The sequence below is a fragment of the Haliotis cracherodii genome, unplaced genomic scaffold, assembly GCF_022045235.1.
Source record: "Haliotis cracherodii isolate W230 unplaced genomic scaffold, xgHalCrac1.p SCAF_26, whole genome shotgun sequence".
Taxonomy (NCBI): domain Eukaryota; kingdom Metazoa; phylum Mollusca; class Gastropoda; order Lepetellida; family Haliotidae; genus Haliotis; species Haliotis cracherodii.
In genome coordinates, this window is record NW_027266282.1 from 2,665,400 (window position 1) to 2,691,290 (window position 25,891).

The 25,891-nt window shown below is 43.7% G+C and overlaps 1 protein-coding gene across 5 annotated transcripts in view; it reads right to left on the reverse strand.

Annotated features, from left to right (window-relative positions):
• Nucleotides 1-25,891, reverse strand: part of LOC139472958 (argininosuccinate synthase-like) — a 48,255-nt gene that overhangs the window by 14,025 nt on the left and 8,339 nt on the right. The window contains exons 2-10 of one of the 5 annotated variants that reach the window (XM_071255432.1): nt 22,808-22,936; nt 22,625-22,639; nt 21,240-21,308; nt 13,116-13,240; nt 11,505-11,625; nt 8,567-8,641; nt 8,273-8,343; nt 4,777-4,898; nt 3,965-4,049 (exon numbers count right to left, since the gene is read on the reverse strand). In XM_071255432.1, the coding sequence (XP_071111533.1) occupies nt 3,965-4,049; nt 4,777-4,898; nt 8,273-8,343; nt 8,567-8,641; nt 11,505-11,625; nt 13,116-13,240; nt 21,240-21,308; nt 22,625-22,639; nt 22,808-22,912 (788 nt within the window). In that variant the 5' untranslated portion in view covers nt 22,913-22,936. Of the gene's footprint in view, nt 1-3,964; nt 4,050-4,776; nt 4,899-8,272; nt 8,344-8,566; nt 8,642-11,504; nt 11,626-13,115; nt 13,241-21,239; nt 21,309-21,599; nt 21,604-21,896; nt 21,931-21,952; nt 21,989-22,624; nt 22,640-22,792; nt 22,937-25,891 lie in introns of those variants that run through there. The other 4 variants (XM_071255430.1, XM_071255433.1, XM_071255434.1 and 1 more) reach the window with 4 other exon arrangements.

Below are 25,891 nucleotides of genomic sequence, written 5' to 3' on the forward strand. Positions count from 1 at the left end.
CCCTGGTGACTGTAGCACTACACTCACACCTTGACTTCACACCCACCAACAAGTCTGACACTCCCCTAGTGACTGTAGCACTACACTCACACCTTGACTTCACACCCACCAACAAGTCTGACTCTCCCCTGGTGACTGTAGCACTACACTCACACCTTGACTTCACACCCACCAACAAGTCTGACACTCCCCTAGTGACTGTAGCACTACACTCACACCTTGACTTCACACCCACCAACAAGTCTCATTTGATATCATCATCAGCAATGATGAAAAGGTAAACCCTGTGAAGACTACTTGATAACATGACTTGCACAACAATGATCTATTATAGACAAATTATAGCATTTACATATTTAATCATATTCTTGCATCAAAGGTTTGTCACAATGTTCCAGTGAATAAAAGTTGGTATTTTCTTTACATTTGTTCTCAGCAGGTATGGTTATGCTGCGTTTGTGTCTCTCAGTCTTAATTTCATCCTGTAATTGCCTCAGAAATGCAGCAAAATATGCTCTGTTTTTGTCTGACTTTTTGGAAGATAGTCCACCATGATGACACCTTGGCATCTCCCAGGCCATTACCTTGCCAGCTGATGGGACAGTCCCTGCCTTCTTTAGTGCTGGTGATGTCAAATGCTTCAATAGTTTTGACTGTTGTTTGGCTGAACCCAGGTTTCATTGACAGCCACACATGTTACAAGAATCTTTCTGACTCAGCTTCAAACAGAGCTAAAACTATCATTAAACATGTTGTGCTTTGTTTGTGTTTGATCAGATGTCAGTAGCTTTGGAACCCAACAAACCGATACTTTCTGCCAAACTTTTTGTCATAATGTAATGAACTCTCTCCTGGAAATGCCTGTTATTCATCGGTTGGTCATCACCATCTTGTGGCTTCTCTGGATCATTCCTGGTGTCATCTTCAAGGCTCTCCCTGCAATGCTTAAAACTCTGCTGCCCACCTCTTTACAGTGTTATATGAAGGGCTTCCTTCCCTTGTGTTGTGCTCATATCTTCATAGATGACTTTTGGTGTCACTGCACGTCCTCAAGTTAGTCTATTTTCCAAAGGACAAAGGACCCTGCTTATTTTACTGACTTGTCACAGCAATCCAGTTTTCTCAACTCACTCATGTTGTTTGTGGATATACCTCTATGGCATCATCTAATGACCAATCAAAAGATTTCACTTTGATGAAATGTCTTCTGTGTGAGGCTCAGAGGCTATCAGTCAACCCTGGTACATCGCTGGTGAGTCTGTCACCTAGCACCGTGTCACCACGAATTGTCAATGTCCAATAGCCATACATCAAGACAGGATAACCAACCTAGCCAATATGTTCTCGTGCTTGCTGATTGCAAATCAATAGCAGAATTGACACAGTAAACACAGTAGCACAAATTGGTTGGGAAATCAATGCAATGCTCATGTAATCAGTCAAGTACATGTACAAGTTCTATAAGGATGGCTATTTTAGCAGTTTAGTAGCAAGTAACTACAGTTGGGACATCGAGTTACAGAGCTGGGGAGGGCCAACATACACAAATATCTGACATGGAGAACATCACCTTAACTGTGTCATTTGACTACAGTGTGTGAGATACAGAGGCCTTCTGCATAGACAGTCAAACCTTTCTAAATCATAAATGAATGTTGCCTTATGCCATAATCTGGAATAAAACCATCAACAATTAATAAGGGAACAAATGATTTGAATGTGTTGAGGTGTACATTTACAATACTGTGGTGCTGCATCTGAATTCAACATCTCATCACGACGGAATTTCACATCATGCATGAACAGCATGTGATGCACATGTACAAAGTGTGAGCTAAGCACATGTTTAAAAATGACACTGACTATCTCGATAAACAGACATGTAGTATAGCATTCAGTGATGACTTCTCTTCAAAAGTAAACCACTCGAGAAGATCCAGGTTAGAATAGGTATTCAGAAACCCATGCTTGACGTAAGAGACATTATGAATTCAAATTTTCATGAGACCCGTGAAGATCTGGGATAGAAGAGGTCCTCAGCTTGCTTGTTGTTAGGGGCGACTAACGGGACCGGATGGTCTGGCTCGCTCACTTGGTTGATGCATGTCATTGTATCACAATTTTGTGGATCGATGCTCATGATGTCAATCTCTGGATTGTGTGTCCAGACATGATTATTAACAAATCGCCGTCATATTGTTGGAATATTGGTGAGTGTGCAAACAAACAAACAAACACAAGTAAATATCTTGAGCCCCATGGTGTCCTCTGGCCCGGATGTATACTTGCTAAGGTTACAACATCCATCTGTGTGGTCTCCTGACAAGGAGGCAGCCTGGGAACTGTCATCTGAGTAAAGGGTCTGACAGTGGTTTCACGCCTCCCTCTGGTACCCGCCTACACCACCTTCTCAACAAAGTGAACCTACCTGAGGTGGTTGTGTCAGAAAAGTGAACCTACCCGAGGTGGTTGTGTCAGAAAAGTGAACCTACCTGAGGTGGTTGTAAGGACAAAGTGAACCTACCCGAGGTGGTTGTGTCAGAAAAGTGAACCTACCTGAGGTGGTTGTAAGGACAAAGTGAACCTACCTGAGGTGGTTGTGTCAACAAAGTGAACCTACCTGAGGTGGCTGTAAGGACAAAGTGTACCTACCTGAGGTGGTTGTAAGGACAAAGTGTACCTACCTGAGGTAGTTGTAAGGACAAAGTGAACCTACCTGAGGTGGTTGTGTCAACAAAGTGAACCTACCTGAGGTGGTTGTAAGCACAAAGTGAACCTACCTGAGGTGGCTGTAAGGACAAAGTGAACCTACCTGAGGTGGTTGTAAGGACAAAGTGAACCTACCTGAGGTGGTTGTAAGGACAAAGTGAACCTACCTGAGGTGGTTGTGTCAACAAAGTGAACCTACCTGAGGTGGTTGTAAGCACAAAGTGAACCTACCTGAGGTGGTTGTAAGGACAAAGTGTACCTACCTGAGGTAGTTGTAAGGACAAAGTGAACCTACCTGAGGTGGTTGTGTCAACAAAGTGAACCTACCTGAGGTGGTTGTAAGCACAAAGTGAACCTACCTGAGGTGGCTGTAAGGACAAAGTGAACCTACCTGAGGTGGTTGTAAGGACAAAGTGTACCTACCTGAGGTAGTTGTAAGGACAAAGTGAACCTACCTGAGGTGGTTGTGTCAACAAAGTGAACCTACCTGAGGTGGTTGTAAGCACAAAGTGAACCTACCTGAGGTGGCTGTAAGGACAAAGTGAACCTACCTGAGGTGGTTGTAAGCACAAAGTGAACCTACCTGAGGTGGTTGTAAGGACAAAGTGTACCTACCTGAGGTAGTTGTAAGGACAAAGTGAACCTACCTGAGGTAGTTGTAAGGACAAAGTGAACCTACCTGAGGTGGTTGTGTCAACAAAGTGAACCTACCTGAGGTGGTTGTAAGCACAAAGTGAACCTACCTGAGGTGGCTGTAAGGACAAAGTGAACCTACCTGAGGTGGTTGTAAGGACAAAGTGTACCTACCTGAGGTAGTTGTAAGGACAAAGTGAACCTACCTGAGGTGGTTGTGTCAACAAAGTGAACCTACCTGAGGTGGTTGTAAGCACAAAGTGAACCTACCTGAGGTGGCTGTAAGGACAAAGTGAACCTACCTGAGGTGGTTGTAAGGACAAAGTGAACCTACCTGAGGTGGTTGTAAGGACAAAGTGAACCTACCTGAGGTGGTTGTAAGGACAAAGTGAACCTACCTGAGGTGGTTGTAAGGACAAAGTGAACCTACCTGAGGCGGTTGTAAGGACAAAGTGAACCTACCTGAGGTGGTTGAAAGGACAAAGTGAACCTTTCTGAGGTGGTTGTGTCAACAAAGTGAACCTACCTGAGGTGGTAGAGTCAGAAAAGTGAACCTACCTGAGGTGGTTGTAAGGACAAAGTGAACCTACCTGAGGTGGTTGTAAGGACAAAGTGAACCTACCCGACCTTGTTGAGGTACACGAAAAGATCATAAGGTGTGTTTTTCTCCGTCCCATCCTCCAAGTTCTTCACTCTCACTGGCACACCTGACAAACACATTGAGTTTGGAATCATTATAGCATCCCAATCCCCTTCCCCACACAACACACAATAAACACTCTGAAATCTGCACTCCCCACCCTCCACAACACACAATAAAAACACTGAAATCTACAATTCCATACACTCCACAGAATAATGCCCCATAGTCCACTCTGCCATACACTCCACACAACAAACTCCATGTAGTCCACATTCACTCAAAAAACACCCCATAGTCCACTCTTCCATACACTCCACACAACAAACACCCCACAGTCCACACTTCCATACACTCCACACAACAAACTCCCTGTAGTCGACATTCACTCAATAAACACCCCATAGTCCACACTTCCATACACTCCACACAACAAACTCCCTTTAGTCCACATTCACAAAATAAACACCCTATAGTCCACTCTTCCTTACACTCCACACAACAAACTCCCTGTAGTCCACATTCACTCAATAAACACCCCATAGTCCACACTTCCATACACTCAACACAACAAACACCTCATAGTCCACACTTCCATACACTCCACACAACAAACACCCCATAGTCCACATTCACTCAACAAACACCCCATAGTCCACACTTCCATACACTCCACACAACAAACACCCCATAGTCCACACTTCAATACGCTCCACACAACAAACACCCCATAGTCCACTCTTCCATACACTCCACACAACAAACTCCCCATAGTCCACATTCATCTTTTATACCTGCTTTAAACTCAATGTCCAGACATTCGGCCTTGTCCGGCGCCTTCTCTGGAAGCACAGTCATGTGGAAGAGATCCGCTGGTGCATGATGGTTCGGGTCCTCCAGGACGCCCGACTCATAGCTGCAACAAGGAGCACATCTTCACCAGCTGGAGGACAGAGTTCCACACCAACCCACAACCTCCTTGCCGCCCTCTTTTCCCACGTTCCATGTCCCCTGGCTACCTTCTAGCCACATCGACCGAGCTTAAAGTCCTACTTAATCCACACAACCCAGTATCTATGTCCTCAGCCTAACTTAACCCAAACCAGCTAGTATCTATATCCTCAGCCTTACTTACCCCACCCCACCCAGTATCTATGTCCTCAGCCTAACTTAACCAAAACCAGCTAGTATCTATGTCCTCAGCCTTACTTACCCCACCCAGTATCTATGTCCTCAGCCTTACTTAACCCACCCCAGCTAGTATCTATGTCCTATGCATTATTTAACCCATCCCACCTAGTATCGATGTCCTCAGCCTAACTTAACCCAACCGACCTCAGCCTTACTTACCCCACCCAGTATCTATGACCCCAGCCTTACTTACCCCACCCAGTATCTATGACCTCAAACTTACTTACCCCACCTAGTATCTATCACCTCAGCCTTACTTAACCCCCACCTATTATCTATCACCTCAGCCTTACTTAACCCCCTCCTAGTATCTATGACCTCAGCCTTACTTAACCCCCACCCAGTATCTATGACCTCAGCCTTACTTAACCCCCACCTAGTATCTATCACCTCAGCCTTACTTACCCCACCCAGTATCTATGACCTCAGCCTTACTTAACCCCCACCAAGTATCTATGACCTCAGCCTTACTTAACCCCCACCCAGTATCTATCACCTCAGCCTTACTTAACCCCCTCCCAGTATCTATGACCTCAGCCTTACTTAACCCCCACCCAGTATCTATGACCTCAGCCTTACTTAACCCCCACCTAGTATCTATCACCTCAGCCTCACTTACTCCACCCAGTATCTATGTCCCCTGACTTACTTACTCCACCCAGTATCTATGTCCCCTGACTTACTTACTCCACCCAGTATCTATGTCCCCAGCCTCACTTACTCCACCCAGTATCTATGTCCCCTGACTTACTTACTCCACCCAGTATCTATGTCTTCAGCCTCACTTACTCCACCCAGTATCTATGTCTTCAGCCTCACTTACTCCACCCAGTATCTATGTCCCCAGCCTTACTTACTCCACCCAGTATCTATGTCTTCAGCCTCACTTACTCCACCCAGTATCTATGTCTTCAGCCTCACTTACTCCACCCAGTATCTATGTCCCCTGACTTACTTACTCCACCCAGTATCTATGTCCCCTGACTTACTTACTCCACCCAGTATCTATGTCCCCAGCCTCACTTACTCCACCCAGTATCTATGTCCCCTGACTTACTTACTCCACCCAGTATCTATGTCCCCTGACTTACTTACTCCACCCAGTATCTATGTCCCCTGACTTACTTACTCCACCCAGTATCTATGTCCCCAGCCTCACTTACTCCACCCAGTATCTATGTCCCCTGACTTACTTACTCCACCCAGTATCTATGTCTTCAGCCTCACTTACTCCACCCAGTATCTATGTCCCCAGCCTCACTTACTCCACCCAGTATCTATGTCCCCTGACTTACTTACTCCACCCAGTATCTATGTCCCCTGACTCACTTACTCCACCCAGTATCTATGTCCCCAGCCTCACTTACTCCACCCAGTATCTATGTCCCCTGACTTACTTACTCCACCCAGTATCTATGTCTTCAGCCTCACTTACTCCACCCAGTATCTATGTCTTCAGCCTCACTTACTCCACCCAGTATCTATGTCCCCAGCCTTACTTACTCCACCCAGTATCTATGTCTTCAGCCTCACTTACTCCACCCAGTATCTATGTCTTCAGCCTCACTTACTCCACCCAGTATCTATGTCCCCTGACTTACTTACTCCACCCAGTATCTATGTCCCCTGACTTACTTACTCCACCCAGTATCTATGTCCCCAGCCTCACTTACTCCACCCAGTATCTATGTCCCCTGACTTACTTACTCCACCCAGTATCTATGTCCCCTGACTTACTTACTCCACCCAGTATCTATGTCTTCAGCCTCACTTACTCCACCCAGTATCTATGTCCCCAGCCTCACTTACTCCACCCAGTATCTATGTCCCCTGACTTACTTACTCCACCCAGTATCTATGTCCCCAGCCTCACTTACTCCACCCAGTATCTATGTCCCCTGACTCACTTACTCCACCCAGTATCTATGTCCCCAGCCTCACTTACTCCACCCAGTATCTATGTCCCCTGACTTACTTACTCCACCCAGTATCTATGTCCCCTGACTTACTTACTCCACCCAGTATCTATGTCCCCTGACTTACTTACTCCACCCAGTATCTATGTCCCCAGCCTCACTTACTCCACCCAGTATCTATGTCTTCAGCCTCACTTACTCCACCCAGTATCTATGTCTTCAGCCTCACTTACTCCACCCAGTATCTATGTCCCCTGACTTACTTACTCCACCCAGTATCTATGTCTTCAGCCTCACTTACTCCACCCAGTATCTATGTCCCCAGCCTCACTTACTCCACCCAGTATCTATGTCCCCAGCCTCACTTACTCCACCCAGTATCTATGTCTTCAGCCTCACTTACTCCACCCAGTATCTATGTCCCCTGACTTACTTACTCCACCCAGTATCTATGTCCCCAGCCTTACTTATCCACCCAGTATCTATGTCCCCAGCCTCACTTACTCCACCCAGTATCTATGTCTTCAGCTTCACTTACTCCACCCAGTAACTATGTCTTCAGCCTCACTTACTCCACCCAGTATCTATGTCCCCAGCCTCACTTACTCCACCCAGTATCTATGTCCCCAGCCTCACTTACTCCACCCAGTATATATGTCCCCAGCCTCACTTACTCCACCCAGTATCTATGTCTTCAGCCTTACTTACTCCACCCAGTATATATGTCCCCAGCCTCACTTACTCCACCCAGTATCTATGTCTTCAGACTTACTTACTCCACCCAGTATATATGTCCCCAGCCTCACTTACTCCACCCAGTATATATGTCCCCAGCCTCACTTACTCCACCCAGTATCTATGTCTTCAGACTTACTTACTCCACTCAGTATATATGTCCCCAGCCTCACTTACTCCACCCAGTATCTATGTCCCCTGACTTACTTACTCCACCCAGTATCTATGTCTTCAGCCTCACTTACTCCACCCAGTAACTATGTCTTCAGACTTACTTACTCCACCCAGTATATATGTCCCCAGCCTCACTTACTCCACCCAGTATCTATGTCCCCAGCCTTACTTATCCACCCCACCTGGTGACTATGTCCGATGCTGTACTTACATTGTAGCACCCAGTGCCCCTACCCCCTACCTGTGTCCCCAGTTCTACCCCTGCAGCCATCACCTTATGTGCATCATGTTGGCATCCATACTCCAGGGGGACTTGGGTGTCACAGGTAATGGGATGCCTTTTTGCTGAAACAAAAACCCAGACAAATGGCATGGTGGTGAAAGTCTTACTGCTTGTCACTGTAAACTGACAATGTAATGGACAAAACAACAATTCTCAGTTATCATGAGACACACACATACCATTGGGAAACAACAGGATTTTCATTCTGTTTTCATTTTGAGCGATCAAAATAGGTAATCGCTTATATGCGTCTGTGAGAGATCCATGGCCAAGTGGCAAAATTACCTCTGCATATTCAAACAGGTCCTTCCTCCCAGGGAACCTCTTGTAAAACTCGGGCAGTCGCCATGGAGATATCACCTAACAACAAGAAAGTAGTCTTATTAAAATGCTCAATCTCTCAACCGGTACACAAAGACCTGTGGACATAACAGGTCACGTCAGAACTACCTTCTGCGAACTATGACCGAACAATGAAATGAGGAAGTTGACATTAATCAGACAATCAGAAATAACTTTTCTCAAGTTTTACAGAAATAGTTTCAAAATTGCAACTTCAGTGCTGGGCTACGCTTTGAAAAATATTCTCAGTTAACTATTTCAAAAATCAACAAAACAAAAAAAAATTTTGAATGTCTAATGGATGGCTGAGATTGTGTGGCAGTACTTCCCACAGGCTATGGAGAGTCTCTTCTGTTACAGCCTGTGACTGTCATTGTGTGGCAGTACTTCCCACAGGCTATGGAGAGTCTCTTCCGGTACAGCCTATGACTGTCATTGTGTGGCAGTACTTCCCACAGGCTATGGGGAGTCTCTTCCTGTACAGCCTATGACTGTCATTGTGTGGCAGTACTTCCCACAGGCTATGGAGAGTCTCTTCTGTTACAGCCTATGACTGTCATTGTGTGGCAGTACTTCCCACAGGCTATGGAGAGTCTCTTCCGGTACAGCCTATGACTGTCATTGTGTGGCAGTACTTCCCACAGGCTATGGAGTCTCTCTTCTGTTACAGCCTGTGACTGTCATTGTGTGGCAGTACTTCCCACAGGCTATGGAGTCTCTCTTCCTGTACAGCCTATGACTGTCATTGTGTGGCAGTACTTCTCACAGGCTATGGAGAGTCTCTTCCTGTACAGCCTATGACTGTCATTGTGTGGCAGTACTTCTCACAGGCTATGGAGTCTCTCTTCCTGTACAGCCTATGACTGTCATTGTGTGGCAGTACTTCCCACAGGCTATGGAGAGTCTCTTCCGTTACAGCCTATGACTGTCATTGTGTGGCAGTACTTCCCACAGGCTATGGAGTCTCTCTTCCCTTACAGCCTATGACTGTCATTGTGTGGCAGTACATCTCACAGGCTATGGAGAGTCTCTTCCGTTACAGCCTATGACTGTCATTGTGTGGCAGTACTTCTCACAGGCTATGGAGTCTCTCTTCCCTTACAGCCTATGACTGTCATTGTGTGGCAGTACTTCCCACAGGCTATGGAGAGTCTCTTCCGGTACAGCCTATGACTATCATTGTGTGGCAGTACTTCCCACAGGCTATGGAGAGTCTCTTCCTGTACAGCCTATGACTGTCATTGTGTGGCAGTACTTCCCACAGGCTATGGAGAGTCTCTTTCGGTACAGCCTATGACTGTCATTGTGTGGCAGTACTTCCAAAAGGCTATGGAGAGTCTCTTCCGTTACAGCCTGTGACTGTCATTGTGTGGCAGTACTTCCCACAGACTATGGAAAGTCTCTTCCGGTACAGCCTATGACTGTCATTGTGTGGCAGTACTTCTCACAGGCTATGGAGAGTCTCTTCTGTTACAGCCTATGACTGTCATTGTGTGGCAGTACTTCTCACAGGCTATGGAGAGTCTCTTCTGTTACAGCCTATGACTGTCATTGTGTGGCAGTACTTCCCACAGGCTATGGAGAGTCTCTTTCGGTACAGCCTATGACTGTCATTGTGTGGCAGTACTTCTCACAGGCTATGGAGAGTCTCTTCCGGTACAGCCTATGATTATCATTGTGTGGCAGTACTTCTCACAGGCTATGGAGAGTCTCTTCTGTTACAGCCTATGACTGTCATTGTGTGGCAGTACTTCCCACAGGCTATAGAGTCTCTTCTGTTACAGCCTATGACTGTCATTGTGTGGCAGTACTTCCCACAGGCTATGGAGAGTCTCTTCCGGTACAGCCTATGACTGTCATTGTGTGGCAGTACTTCCCACAGGCTATGGAGAGTCTCTTCTGTTACAGCCTGTGACTGTCATTGTGTGGCAGTACTTCCCACAGGCTATAGAGTCTCTTCTGTTACAGCCTGTGACTGTCATTGTGTGGCAGTACTTCCCACAGGCTATGGAGAGTCTCTTCCGGTACAGCCTATGACTGTCATTGTGTGGCAGTACTTCCCACAGGCTATGGAGAGTCTCTTCCGGTACAGCCTATGACTGTCATTGTGTGGCAGTACTTCCCACAGGCTATGGAGAGTCTCTTCCTGTACAGCCTATGACTGTCATTGTGTGGCAGTACTTCCCACAGGCTATGGAGTCTCTCTTCCGGTACAGCCTATGACTGTCATTGTGTGGCAGTACTTCCAAAAGGCTATGGAGAGTCTCTTCTGTTACAGCCTATGACTGTCATTGTGTGGCAGTACTTCCCACAGGCTATGGAGAGTCTCTTCTGTTACAGCCTATGACTGTCATTGTGTGGCAGTACTTCCCACAGGCTATGGAGAGTCTCTTCCGGTACAGCCTATGACTGTCATTGTGTGGCAGTACTTCCCACAGGCTATGGAGAGTCTTCCTGTACAGCCTATGACTGTCATTGTGTGGCAGTACTTCCCAAAGGCTATGGAGAATCTCTTGCGGTACAGCCTGTGACTGTCATTCGGAGGGCCTCATCCTACATTCAGACTTTCACTCTCGCGACCTCTAAGGCCCTTTCATCCGATCAATCAGGGCATGTCCTGTAATGGGATAATGTCCTCAGATCTTTGTGTAATTGTAGCAAGCACTAAACTCTGATTTTAATGAGAGTGATTAAAATACTCAACAGAAGATAAAACCAATTACTTATTATTGTCCAAAGTGAGAAACTGCGGATCATCCAGGGATTAAATTGTTCGTTCTTTGTCTTTAAAAATGAAATTCCAGTGGAGAAAAGTAAATGCTTCCCACCAAACAAACAAAATGATACCTTTAGCCAAGAGTTACATGTAAGGGTTACACACCTGTATGCTGGGGTGAAGTGCGTAGGCTCCCAGCTCAAACCTAATCTGGTCGTTCCCTTTCCCAGTCGCTCCATGGGCAACAAACTCGGCCTTCTCCTCTTGGGCAATCTTCACCATAGCACTGTGGCATGTGACATAGAGATAGTTATATACACTTATGTGTGCATCACAGCACTGTGGCAGGTGGCACAGAGATAGTTATATACACTTGTGTATGCATCACAGCACTGTGGCATGTGACATAGAGATAGTTATATACACTTGTGTGTGCATCACAGCACTGTGGCATGTGACACAGAGATAGTATATATACACTTGTGTGTGCATCACAGCACTGTGGCATGTGACACAGAGAAAGTTTATATACACTTGTGTGTGCATCACAGCACTGTGGCATGTGACACAGAGATAGTATATATACACTTGTGTGTGCATCACAGCACTGCGGTATGTGACATAGACATACCCAGCAGGTGTCTGTATTAACTCACCGGGCTATCAGTGGTCCAGTTAAGGCCCTACCCAGCAGGTGTGTGTATCAACTCACCGGGCTATCAGAGGCAGAGCTAAGGCCCTACCCAGCAGGTGTCTGTATTAACTCGCCGGGCTATCAGTGGTCCAGTTAAGGCCATACCCAGCAGGTGTCTGTATTAACTCACCGGGCTATCAGTGGTCAAGTTAAGGCCCTACCCAGAAGGTGTCTGTATTAACTCACCGGGCTATCAGTGGTCCAGTTAAGGCCATACCCAGCAGGTGTCTTTATTATCTTACCGGGCTATCAGAGGCCGAGCTAAGGCCCTACCCAGCAGGTGTGTGTATCAACTCACTGGGCTATCAGTGGTCCAGTCAAGGTCATACCCAGCAGGTGTCTGTATTAACTCACCTGGCTATCAGTGGTCAAGTTAAGGCCCTACCCAGCAGGTGTGTGTATCAACTCACCGGGCTATCAGAGGCCGAGTTAAGGCTGCACCCAGCAGGTGTCTGTATCAACACACTGGGCTATCAGTGGTCCAGTTAAGGCCATACCCAGCAGGTGTGTGTATCAACTCACCAGGCTATCAGAGGCCGAGGTAAGGCCCTACCCAGCAGGTGTGTGTATCAACTCACTGGGCTATCAGTGGTCCAGTTAAGGCCATACCTAGGAGGTGTGTGTATCAACTCACCGGGCTATCAGAGGCCGAGCTAAGGCCCTACCCAGCAGGTGTCTGTATCAACTCACTGGGCTATCAGTGGTCCAGTTAAGGTCATACCCAGCAGGTGTGTGTATCAACTCACCGGGCTATCAGTGGTCCAGTTAAGGCCCTACCCAGGAGGTGTGTGTATCAACTCACTGGGCTATCAGTGGTCCAGTTAAGGCCCTACCCAGCAGGTGTGTGTATCAACTCACCAGGCTATCAGTGGCAGAGTTAAGGCCCTACCCAGCAGGTGTGTGTATCAACTCACCGGGCTATCAATGGTCCAGTTAAGGCCCTACCCAGCAGGTGTGTGTATCAACTCACCAGGCTATCAGTGGTCCAGTTAAGGCTGTACCCAGCAGGTGTGTGTATCAACTCACCGGGCTATCAGAGTCCGAGCTAAGGCCCCACCCAGCAGGTGTGTATATCAACTCACCGGGCTATCAGGGGCCGAGCTAAGGCTGTACCCAGCAGGTATCGGTCCTCGTAGAGAGCATTAGATCTTACAGCTGGCCAGATAAACTCCTCTACAAACTCCTTCTGTAGGTCAGGAACTATCATCTGAAAGTAAAGCAATAGTTTGAGGTGAGGTAAAGTGGAGCTTAACGTCGCATCCAAGAATATTGCGTAATAATAGTGATGTGCATGCGTGTGAGTGTATTTGTGTCTGCTTGTACTAGTCCAGACTACTTTATAGTGCTGGTCCACTAAGAGACTATGCCGCAGTTTAACATGAATACCCCCACTCAGACACAGTATACTGACTCCGCGCCGACCAGTCCTTGTTTTAGCCCCTTACTGCCAAGCGCAGTTTGATGCGGCTGGGGATCGAACCCTGGGTCTTCCACTTTCAGGGCCGACGTTCCACCACCAGACTACAGAGGCGGGCACAATATGTTGAGACCAATAATGACACCTTACATTACAATGTAGACATGAGTCAACAGGGATATCAATTTAGCTCATAATTCATGCACCAGTGCAACCAATTATTGTAAAATGCAACGTGATATTTATGCCCCGATGCACCAAGCACATGTCAATAGATTTCAAATTTATGTCAGACTAACCCTTACTTGTCCACAAAAAATCAATCTTTGAAAACACTCAAAATCTGTTAGCTTTGTATTCCACAATACATCACTAATCCCTGTGTTGGGTGTAATTTACCGTAATTGGGCTTGATGTCAACAAAAAGTGGGTACTTCAAGATAATGTGCACATGTTCCTGTTATGTTTAACAGCAATAGGTCATTGATCATTGATATATGTGACACTGTTTCGCCTTTGATACCAGGACCAGGGTGCAACCAGTGGTTTTGTTTTGTGGCCAGTTGAAACAAGTTCCTTAAATCAAGATCTGGTAAAGTCTCCACTTCCAGTCTGGTCACATCAACAATGCTTCTTTATGAAGTTCTACTGCATACTGGAAGTCAAAATGTCTTACCTTGACATTTCTGAATTTTGCATTCTTTTTGGTCTACCAGCCGTATCGAATCTATGTAATACATGTGCAATAACTTTGCTGAGAACACTTCTTTCTCAAACCCGATCAGTAGGCATTTCAACATAATGACTCACATTCTGATAAAAGATGTTGCAAGTCCTAATTTTGAAACTCTGATTTATTGCCTGCAAATAATCAAAATTTGAAAACTAAACTTTAATGGAATCAAATCTATGTTGGGTCTGAGATGACTCCTCTTTGTATTTTGTATAGCATCATTTGATTCCTGAGAACAAAAATTGTTTAGGTATCGAATAAGTAGAATAAGTAAATAACTAGCTTCAGTCAACTTGTCAAAGAAAAAACAACAACTTTAGTCAACACCAGAAACATATTGAGGTGCTGTATGTACTTCGCAAATTTACCATTTAGTAAAATTTGCCTCTGACTTCCTTCAATCCATATTCTGAACTGATACTGAAGGACAAAAACATGACCAACGTATCATATTGATGCCCCTGACCAAGCTAATACACTTGAACATTCTGGAAACATTCTGTAAACAGTTCTCATCAATAAGTTTGCATTTTATGTAAGTTATGTAAGTGATATCACTTTTGTAACAAGACTTAGAACCTTAACAATTATGATCATTTGAATGCGTATTTCTAAAAACTCTATTATTCAAGCAACATTTGTCAAAACAAGGCTCATATATACATGTACTTTCACAAGGAGTCTTCCCAAGCCAAGACTGTCCCCTGGCCTAAGTTCCACCCTGGCCATTTCAAGACGACTTTTCTTGGCTCGATTGTCACTAGGCGACACACCCAGAGTAGTCCAATCCAACTTCCAGTCATATCGCTGTTCTTAATTCAAATGGCTTTACATACATTACTACCATAACAGCATCAACCTGGTTGATCAGATCACAAAAGCATTTGAAATTTCCTCCCCGACAGACAAACAACATGACTCAATGCCACACTGAAGACATTTCTTAGTTGACTGAAAACTTTAAAGCGCTTCTAAAATAGTTGTCGTTGCTTAATTTTTGGAATAATTTTAGTGCAAATTCAATAGGCTATGATTGTGGCCATACCAGAGACCACATTTTCGGAACCTGGGTGTTGATTTTGTAAAGCGTTCTCTAAGTGAACTATCAATATGTGCTTTAGTAAAAGCTCTTAAAAGCTTGAAATGACAAGGGTGAAAACTAGACTTTGATGTAGGCAGTGTTCACAATTGCTTCGAGGAGATGATCCTTCCAGTTCTTATCATACTTTGAAAACTGAAATATGTTGTGTCTATATTCCAATAAACCTTTAGAAATCAGTGCTCCACCAGTCATGCTCTAATAGTTCATGTTTACTGTCCATACACTTTCCAAGATTTCATACATTTACGTCACAAACCATTAAATAATTTTATCACCCGTGACATAAAAAGGACACTGCTCGCTGCTGTATCTAATCACCACATCCATGTACATGGGTCATTGCTTGGAGTGGGAACCAACCACCACACGCCTGTAGAATACTTAACAAACTCCCTTGTAATATTAATTTAGGAAATGTGCGAATAGCTCTGGTATCCAACTCGTTTTTGCTTGTTAGACACCAGAACCATTCACTTGTTTAATAAAATTGGTATTACATGGGAGCACCTTTAGTATTTTATTTATTACTTGCCTTTTATAACTTTTGGGAGTTGGGAATTCCCATCACACACTTGGCCAAGGTAATGAATACAATATTTCACTGTTGATGGTATGTAGGCAGACATCCATGCAATCTCAAGCATAATCCATGTGAGTTTAACAGAATAATATCACTTCAAACACATTTTTATTTAATAAAAATACAACACAATACTGTTTACATACACGTCGCAATACCAAATTCAATTTCATCATCAAGACCAATGAAACACCGATTTGCCACCATCTTGGTTTACGCTACAGTACTCATTTATACAAAGTTGTTGGGTTTTTTACGTATTCTGAAAATGTTCCAATTACGTTGATTATAACTGGTTACATCCTGCATTTACTCCATGCTATTCTTTATATGGCATGTTGGTTTGGTTACACCGTATTTTCTTCCATCGTCACCACTCGCCCCTTTCCATCACCTGCAAGATGACACGAGTTGACCACGAATGATATTCAACCTGACATGACCGATAATGTTCATGTACGTAACAGTTTGACAAGTAACTGTTGAGGCTTCCTGCGGTTTTGCTGTTTCAATTGCAAAAAAACATTATGCTGACAAATAACAGTCAAGATGCAACCAATATGACCTCTTAATAAGTCAAAGTATGACATTTATAAATTGATAGCTGTATCCATTCTCTGGCAACAAAGGTTCATTTCAAGGCAATATTGGTAAAGTGATCGTGGTTTATGTAAATTAAATAGTGAGTTGGGCCAATCTGCCACAGGACCATGAAACTAATATTCTATGGATCTACTAAAAAATTTGCAGACGAAGCCGAATTTCTTAATTCAGTAGTCATTTGTTGACATGCTTTTTCCGATAACATAAAGACATGAATTTGAGGGGAAAATAATGATATTTATGGGAGCTATTGATTATCCCATGGTTTAAGCAAGTCGGCGGCATTGTGAAGGGCATTATTGCGAGGGACGACTGTAGTTTCAATTGTAAGGCGGCACAGCAATATTTGTTAATGAAATGACACGTTATTGTTTGAAGTTCAAGATTAAGAATGAAAGGGATAAACCGGTCTTATATGGCCCATATAGGAAAATGAATAGCCCATACCTGCAAAACAATTGCCCATACATATGTAAACATTTGGCCATAGGCCCATGAAGGAAATTTCCTTCCCAATCACTGTGTGATATCACCACATACATGGGACAAAGTTAGCTAATTTGTGCCAATTTGTATTCTGCCCAATCCAAGCTAATTGGTAAGCTCTGTGAACCACAAAACCAAAGAGTGTGGTATTGAACATGGCGAGAGTGTGTGCAGTGTTATCCAGCAGTTGTCAGATTCATTGCCATTATCATCTCTCATAGCTGCGTGTCTTGGCCATCATCTGACTTCCTGGATGACTGGACACACATGGGGGTGAGTGAGTATGGTTTTACACCACTTTTAGCAATATTCCAGCAATATCACGGCGGGGAAACCAGAAATGGGCTTCATACATTGTACCCATGTCGAGAATCAAACCCAGGTCAAACCCAGATGAGCAAACACTTTAACCACTAGGCTACCCATCCGCCTGTGTCACTTTGAGAAGCAGGTCCTGTCCAACTAGATACATCTGCCCCAGCCTAGACTAACATTTAGTCTCTGGAATCTTATATTACACAAAATCCTTCTTGACTCTAAAAATAAAATAAAAAATTCCCTATGCTGATTTCACGTGGAATAGAGCTAGACTTGCTTTTGTATGCATTTCTAGATTATTATTTTTTTCATAAAATAAATATATTCCATGGTCATGGTGCAGGACTAGACCCAGCCTTCATCTGCCATTTGATGACAGTTGACTGTTCTGTATTAACATTAAATTATGTCAAGGACATACCAACTCCTTGCATAATTAACCAACTGTTTATAACTCTTTCAACAACTTTATATAGATTCACAAGCAAGAAAGATATAATTTCAAGTAGCTTCATGACTGAGTCTGATTTCGTCTCAAGCAGAGTCACTTGACATTCAGGCTGCCATGAAATGAACAAATAATTGCTCTGGTAACACCACCATGCTGTATCAGCCGTTCTAGACTGCTGGCACATCTATTTCAGTCACAGTCAACCGCCATGAAATGAGATTAGCTTGTGTATTGATCCTGTATGAGATGGGGGATTTCACTCTGCCTCCCAGCCCACACAAACACCCTCCTTCCTATGAAATTCACATAATACAGCAAAGCCAATTGACAGCAGCATGCTCTTAATGCAAATTGACGCTGATTTCATTAAGCCAAGTAAGGAAGTTTGACCTTGTTACAGCGATGAATTTACGTTTGACAGTAAGTGATTATGTGACTGTGGGCCAAGTCGCGAGTAATGTGCTGATAATAATTGCAAGGAAGTTTACGAAATAACCCTAAACTGGCAGCTCCCTCCAGTACATCCCCAGATGCTGCAGATTTACGACATCCGACTGAACGGTGGTGTCAGGGATACCGTGTGCAATGCAAAGTGACTGAAGAACAAACTGGCCCCCGGCAGCACACTGTCAACCCCTCACTGGCTTCACAGTTTCACTCAATCCTCACCATATTGGTGACCATCATGTTTAACATCACCCTGTGTGTGTACCCAGTACTTGTATAACAAGTAGACCATCATGTTAAACATCACCCTGTGTATGTACCCAGTACTTGTATAACAAGTAGACCATCATGTTTAACATCACCCTGTGTGTGTACCCAGTACTTGTATAACAAGTAGACCATCATGTTAAACATCACCCTATGTATGTACCCAGTACTTGTATAACAAGTAGACCATCATGTTTAACATCACCCTGTGTGTGTACCCAGTACTTGTATGACAAGTAGACCATCATGTTAAACATCACCCTATGTATGTACCCTGTACTTGTATAACAAGTAGACCATCATGTTAAACATCACCCTATGTATGTACCCTGTACTTGTATGACAAGTAGACCATCATGTTAAACATCACCCTATGTATGTACCCAGTACTTGTATAACAAGTAGAGCATCATGTTAAACATCACCCTGTGTATGTACCCAGTACTTGTATAACAAGTAGACCATCATGTTTAACATCACCCTGTGTGTGTACCCAGTACTTGTATGACAAGTAGACCATCATGTTAAACATCACCCTATGTATGTACCCAGTACTTGTACGACAAGTAGACCATCATGTTAAACATCACCCTGTGTATGTACCCAGTACTTGTATAACAAGTAGACCATCATGTTAAACATCACCCTATGTATGTACCCAGTACTTGTACGACAAGTAGACCATCATGTTTAACATCACCCTGTGTGTGTACCCAGTACTTGTATGACAAGTAGACCATCATGTTTAACATCACCCTGTGTGTGTACCCTGTACTTGTATGACAAGTAGACCATCATGTTAAACATCACCCTATGTATGTACCCTGTACTTGTATGACAAGTAGACCATCATGTTTAACATCACCCTGTGTGTGTACCCAGTACTTGTATGACAAGTAGACCATCATGTTAAACATCACCCTATGTATGTACCCTGTACTTGTATGACAAGTAGACCATCATGTTTAACATCACCCTGTGTGTGTACCCAGTACTTGTATGACAAGTAGACCATCATGTTAAACATCACCCTATGTATGTACCCAGTACTTGTATAACAAGTAGACCATCATGTTTAACATCACCCTGTGTGTGTACCCAGTACTTGTATAACAAGTAGACCATCATGTTTAACATCACCCTGTGTATGTACCCAGTACTTGTATGACAAGTAGACCATCATGTTTAACATCACCCTGTGTGTGTACCCTGTACTTGTATGACAAGTAGACCATCATGTTTAACATCACCCTGTGTGTGTACCCAGTACTTGTATAACAAGTAGAGCATCATGTTAAACATCACCCTGTGTATGTACCCTGTACTTGTATGACAAGTAGACCATCATGTTTAACATCACCCTGTGTGTGTACCCAGTACTTGTATAACAAGTAGAGCATCATGTTTAACATCACCCTGTGTGTGTACCCAGTACTTGTATAACAAGTAGACCATCATGTTTAACATCACCCTGTGTGTGTACCCAGTACTTGTATGACAAGTAGACCATCATGTTTAACATCACCCTGTGTGTGTACCCTGTACTTGTATGACAAGTAGACCATCATGTTAAACATCACCCTATGTATGTACCATTTACTTGTATGACAAGTAGACCATCATGTTTAACATCACCCTGTGTGTGTACCCAGTACTTGTATGACAAGTAGACCATCATGTTAAACATCACCCTATGTATGTACCCTGTACTTGTATGACAAGTAGACCATCATGTTTAACATCACCCTGTGTGTGTACCCAGTACTTGTATGACAAGTAGACCATCATGTTAAACATCACCCTATGTATGTACCCAGTACTTGTATAACAAGTAGACCATCATGTTTAACATCAACCTGTGTGTGTACCCAGTACTTGTATAACAAGTAGACCATCATGTTTAACATCACCCTGTGTATGTACCCAGTACTTGTATGACAAGTAGACCATCATGTTTAACATCACCCTGTGTGTGTACCCTGTACTTGTATGACAAGTAGACCATCATGTTTAACATCACCCTGTGTGTGTACCCAGTACTTGTTTGAGAAACATATTATCATTCATTATCACATCAATGAAATATATCAATATAACATAATCAAAGCAATGAATGACTAACCAGACATCCCCAGAGCAAGAACCATGGCATATGGCAAAGAAGGATACAACCACTTTCAACCAGAAGGACCAGATGACCTTGACCTCTGATGTACACACCACACAAAACCAGTGTTCTGCTTGTAGAGACATAGTGTGCCTTTCAAAGCGACAATGAAATAAACTTGCTTGACAATAACCTGAATTTTACCAAAATATAAACAAGGCATGGCAACATTGTATAGATAGTATATAACAATTGTTGTGAACATTTATACAGTTTGAGAAAGTAGTGACCACAAACAGTCTAGTGAGCTATTTGTTTATCTCGACTTTAATCACTCACCTTCTCATGAAAATCACCAAAAGAATTCCCCATTGCAATTAGCAAGATGTCCATGGTAAGATATTTTCTAAGATGGGTAGGGGCGGTTGGGCAGCCAAGTGGTTAAAGCGTTCGCTCGTCACGCCGAAGACCTGGGTTTGATTCCCTACATGGGTACAATGCGTGAAGCCTATTTCTGGTGTTCCCTGTCATGATATTGCTGGAATATTGCTAAAAGCGGCGTAAAACAATTCTCACTCACTCACTCTAATATGGGTAAACTGTGAGTAGTTTCTACAGGATCACTTGCAGCAGAAGCAGTTGTCAAATTCATGCATGGGAGTGTACTAACTACAATCCAAATACAAAGTGTTTACCTTTGTAGCTCCAAACTTGATAGCTTTAGCTTTCACAGCGTCATAGTCCTCTTCCTGTCCTATGTTGGCCTGTGTTCACAAAATAGAATGAGTTGACAAGAGTGATAACAGTTTGGTCATCGGTTAACTATCATAAAAATTACCATTATAACAGTGAGTGGTTGAGAAGCTAGATGGTCTGTGATACTTACCAAGTATGAGATGTTCTCGTAGCCCTTATTAGGTATGCAATAACCCGTAGCCCTTATATATCAGCCAGGTGGTCTGTGTTACCAAGTATGTGAAGATCTCGTAGCTGTTATTAAGTATGCAATGACCTCCTTGCCCTTATATATCAGCCAGGCGGTCTGTGTTACTTACCAAGTATGCGAAGATCTCGTAGCTGTTATTAAGTATGCAATGACCTCCTTGCCCTTATATATCAGCCAGGCGGTCTGTGTTACTTACCAAGTATGTGAAGATCTCGTAGCTGTTATTAAGTATGCAATGACCTCCTTGCCCTTATATATCAGCCAGGCGGTCTGTGTTACTTACCAAGTATGTGAAGATCTCGTAGCTGTTATTAAGTATGCAATGACCTCCTTGCCCTTATATATCAGCCAGGCGGTCTGAATTACTTACCAAGAATGCATATCAGCCTGACGGTCTGTTACTTACCAAGTATGCAATGACCTCGTAGCCCTCCTCTATCAGCCAGGCGGTCTGTTACTTACCAAGTATGCGATGACCTCGTAGCCCTCCTCTATCAGCCAGGCGGTCTGTTACTTACCAAGTATGCGATGACCTCGTAGCCCTCCTCTATCAGCCAGGTGGTCTGTTACTTACCAAGTATGCGATGACCTCGTAGCCCTCCTCTATCAGCCAGGCGGTCTGTTACTTACCAAGTATGCGATGACCTCGTAGCCCTCCTCTATCAGCCAGGCGGTCTGTTACTTACCAAGTATGCGATGACCTCGTAGCCCTCCTCTATCAGCCAGGTGGTCTGTTACTTACCAAGTATGCGATGACCTCGTAGCCCTCCTCTATCAGCCAGGCGGTCTGTTACTTACCAAGTATGCGATGACCTCGTAGCCCTCCTCTATCAGCCAGGTGGTCTGTTACTTACCAAGTATGCGATGACCTCGTAGCCCTCCTCTATCAGCCAGGCGGTCTGTTACTTACCAAGTATGCGATGACCTCGTAGCCCTCCTCTATCAGCCAGGCGGTCTGTTACTTACCAAGTATGCGATGACCTCGTAGCCCTCCTCTATCAGCCAGGTGGTCTGTTACTTACCAAGTATGCGATGACCTCGTAGCCCTCCTCTATCAGCCAGGCGGTCTGTTACTTACCAAGTATGCGATGACCTCGTAGCCCTCCTCTATCAGCCAGGTGGTCTGTTACTTACCAAGTATGCAATGACCTCGTAGCCCTCCTCTATCAGCCAGGTGGTCTGTTACTTACCAAGTATGCGATGACCTCGTAGCCCTCCTCTATCAGCCAGGCGGTCTGTTACTTACCAAGTATGCGATGACCTCGTAGCCCTCCTCTATCAGCCAGGTGGTCTGTTACTTACCAAGTATGCGATGACCTCGTAGCCCTCCTCTATCAGCCAGGCCAGGATGCAGGAGGTGTCTAAACCCCCGCTGTATGCAAGCACCACTTTCTTCTTTGTCTTCGAGGTACTGTCAGCCATCTTGACTTATGGTACACCTGAAAACTGAAAACATATTAACTTTCCACCAAAGTTAATAATTCTATGTGTCCCTTCCCCATTTCTAGAAGTCATTTCTAGCAGTACACAATCAAACACTAATCACCTGGTGAAATGTATGCCTACGACATTATGAAAATGTGTACACAGACATTTAAAGTATTTTTTTAAAGTATGTTAATAGGCTTGTTATAGTTTGTTTGTTGTTTAGTCTGAACCAGACAATCATGTGATTGACATCATGATCATCGATCCACGCAATTGGGATACGATAACATGCAGCGAGTCTGACCACCCGATCCCGTAAGTTGCCTCTTACGACAAGCACTGTCACCTTTTACAGCAAGTAAGGGTTGCTGAAGACCTATTCTACCCCAGATCTTCACGGGTCTGTTAATCATGTTAATATGTGGTTAAAATACTTTCAAATGGGATTTTATGAGATTTACTGAAGCCTCTTGGTTTGTCTCCATCAGTTATGGGCTTCACTTCCAACAAGCCGACCCGTGAAGATCCGGGGTAGAATAAGTCTTCATCAACCCATTCTTGCCCATCTTCCCGAGGCAAGGGAGTTAACTGACTATAAAAGTCCAGTTTCCACCCTTGCCGAATTAGGCTGGTATTATGGAGTTACATTTTGGCTGGACTAACGAGTCGATGCATAGTCCAATAAAAATCGCACAATGAGATCAAAATGTTGTTCACATGATTTGATGCACTTCGCGAAGTAAGACCCGTTTTATCACAATATAGATCTTGATTTTCGATTAGATCGTTTTGACTGAGCGCTTCATTTTGGTTTGAAGCAAATGCAAGTGATGCCAGAGGTGGCATTTGATTGGTCCAAAAGAGAAGTTTAGAAGGGACATAACTCATAGTAGCCACTGGTGGCGCTACGATCGAGCCCAGGAATTCCAGCCTAGTTCGGCAAGGGTGGAAACTGGACTTTTGAAGTCAGTTAACTCCCTTGCCTCGGGAAGATGATTCTTGCCCTGAAAGGCGACTAAGTTTGTCATAAGAGGCAACTAGCAGGATCGGGTGGTCAGGCTCACTGACTCTGTTGAAGCATGTCATCGATCCCTATTACGTGGATCGATGCTCATGATGTCAATGACTGGATTGTCTTGTCCAGACTCGATTATTTACAGATCGCCGTCATAGAGCTGGAATATTGCTGAGTGCAGCGTAAAACAACAAACCAACCAACCGTATCCATCAAGTCAGGCGGGCATGTGACTAGCCCGTCTTGAAAAGTCTAGGCCCACATTTGTAACTACAGTTGAACGTCACTTATCCAAATGTCAATGCTAGAGTAGATAATCTTTATCATTTTTTTCTGATTTACTGTATTCTATGCCATATCATATGTATCACAATACAGGTCAAAGTATGGCGATATATTGCAGTACAAAATCCAGGTCAATACACAGCCCTGTGAGCTACATTTCGGTGCCAATGTTCTTTAGTTTATTTGGATAGATGAAATAAAAAATCATGCAAATCCACCTAAATATTCCTCATTCTTTGTATATTATTGCATGAGATATGTAAATTAAATATAATCAGCATGTCAATTTAAATACATTCAAATCAAAAGCCAAAAGATTTCTTTTTTTTGGTGTTCAGCTGCTACTGGGAGTGTGAAAAAACCAAACTATATTATGTGTCATTATTATCACTTGCTACATTATTTCGTTTGTTCCTTTGTTGTTTAACACCGCACTCAGCAATATTTCAGCTATATGACGACGGTCTGTAACTAATCAAGTCTGGACCAGACAATCCAGTGATTGACATCATGAGCATCGATCCACGCAGTTGGGATACATTACTACAGCAGATTGGCAAAGATAAGAATGTGTCTTGTTGCACACTGATGTGTGTATGTTACTGGGAAAATAGGATGATTGAGGGAGTGAACGCTGGTATAAGCTCTGCAATAAGGTACCGGTAGATCATGGTGACTTATTTGACTTTGATTCTGGTCACCTCGTGGTTGTCATCATGCCACAAGGATGCAGCAGCCAGCCAGCCAGGTCACACATGGTGAACACCCACCCCCATCTCCATGGAATGAGGGGTATCACACTGGCTTCTAATCTCAGTAACTCACAAATGTTTCAGTCATGTACCAAGACCAATATTCTGAAATGCTTTCTCCGTCTGTTAACATTTGATTTCTTTATAAACCATCAACCATAAACTCATTAATATGTTCATGGTGTTAAAATCACATTGTATTTCTAGCTAACCTGAATGAAAATATGCACTTCTTAGTCATTGTTGATAAAATTGCAAAAAAACATACCATATATCGCTGTGTATAAGGCGAGTTTTTCGTACCTAAAATTAAATTACTCACCATTGTCTCTTATATGTTATTACTTCATAAATGAATTTTATTTTACGGGCACCAATTTGGTGTCGTACCGTGTAAACACAAAATGGCAACGTGTGCTGGAGTTACACACGCGACCTATCATTGTAGAAAAAAAAACCGCAAGATAAACATATTTTTATTGCATATATAAGGTTTGTGTGCGCGCTTGTGATGTGTGCGAAATACACACCAGTCGGAAAGCGCACGTTAAATCTCCAAAGTAACTAACTAACTAACTTGTGATGTCCGTGTGCGAAATACGCTACAGTCGGCAAGCGCATGTTAAATCTTCTACCGGTATATCAGTCAGACTTGTGATGTGTTTCATTCCAGGTCGCCTTATACACGGAGTATAGGATTTTGGGTTGATTTTTAAGGCGTGTACAGGGGGGTCGTCTAATACGTGGGGTCGCCTTATACACAGCGATATACGGTAATATCTTACGTTCCCGAGCCTTCAGTGTAGTTGCTATACAAAATGTTGTGATGCTTGTTTCCATGGGTACGTGGATGTTTTAGTACACGACATCTCAGAGAAGTTTCAAAGGTATTACTCTGTAATTTATGCTGTCCTCTCGTAT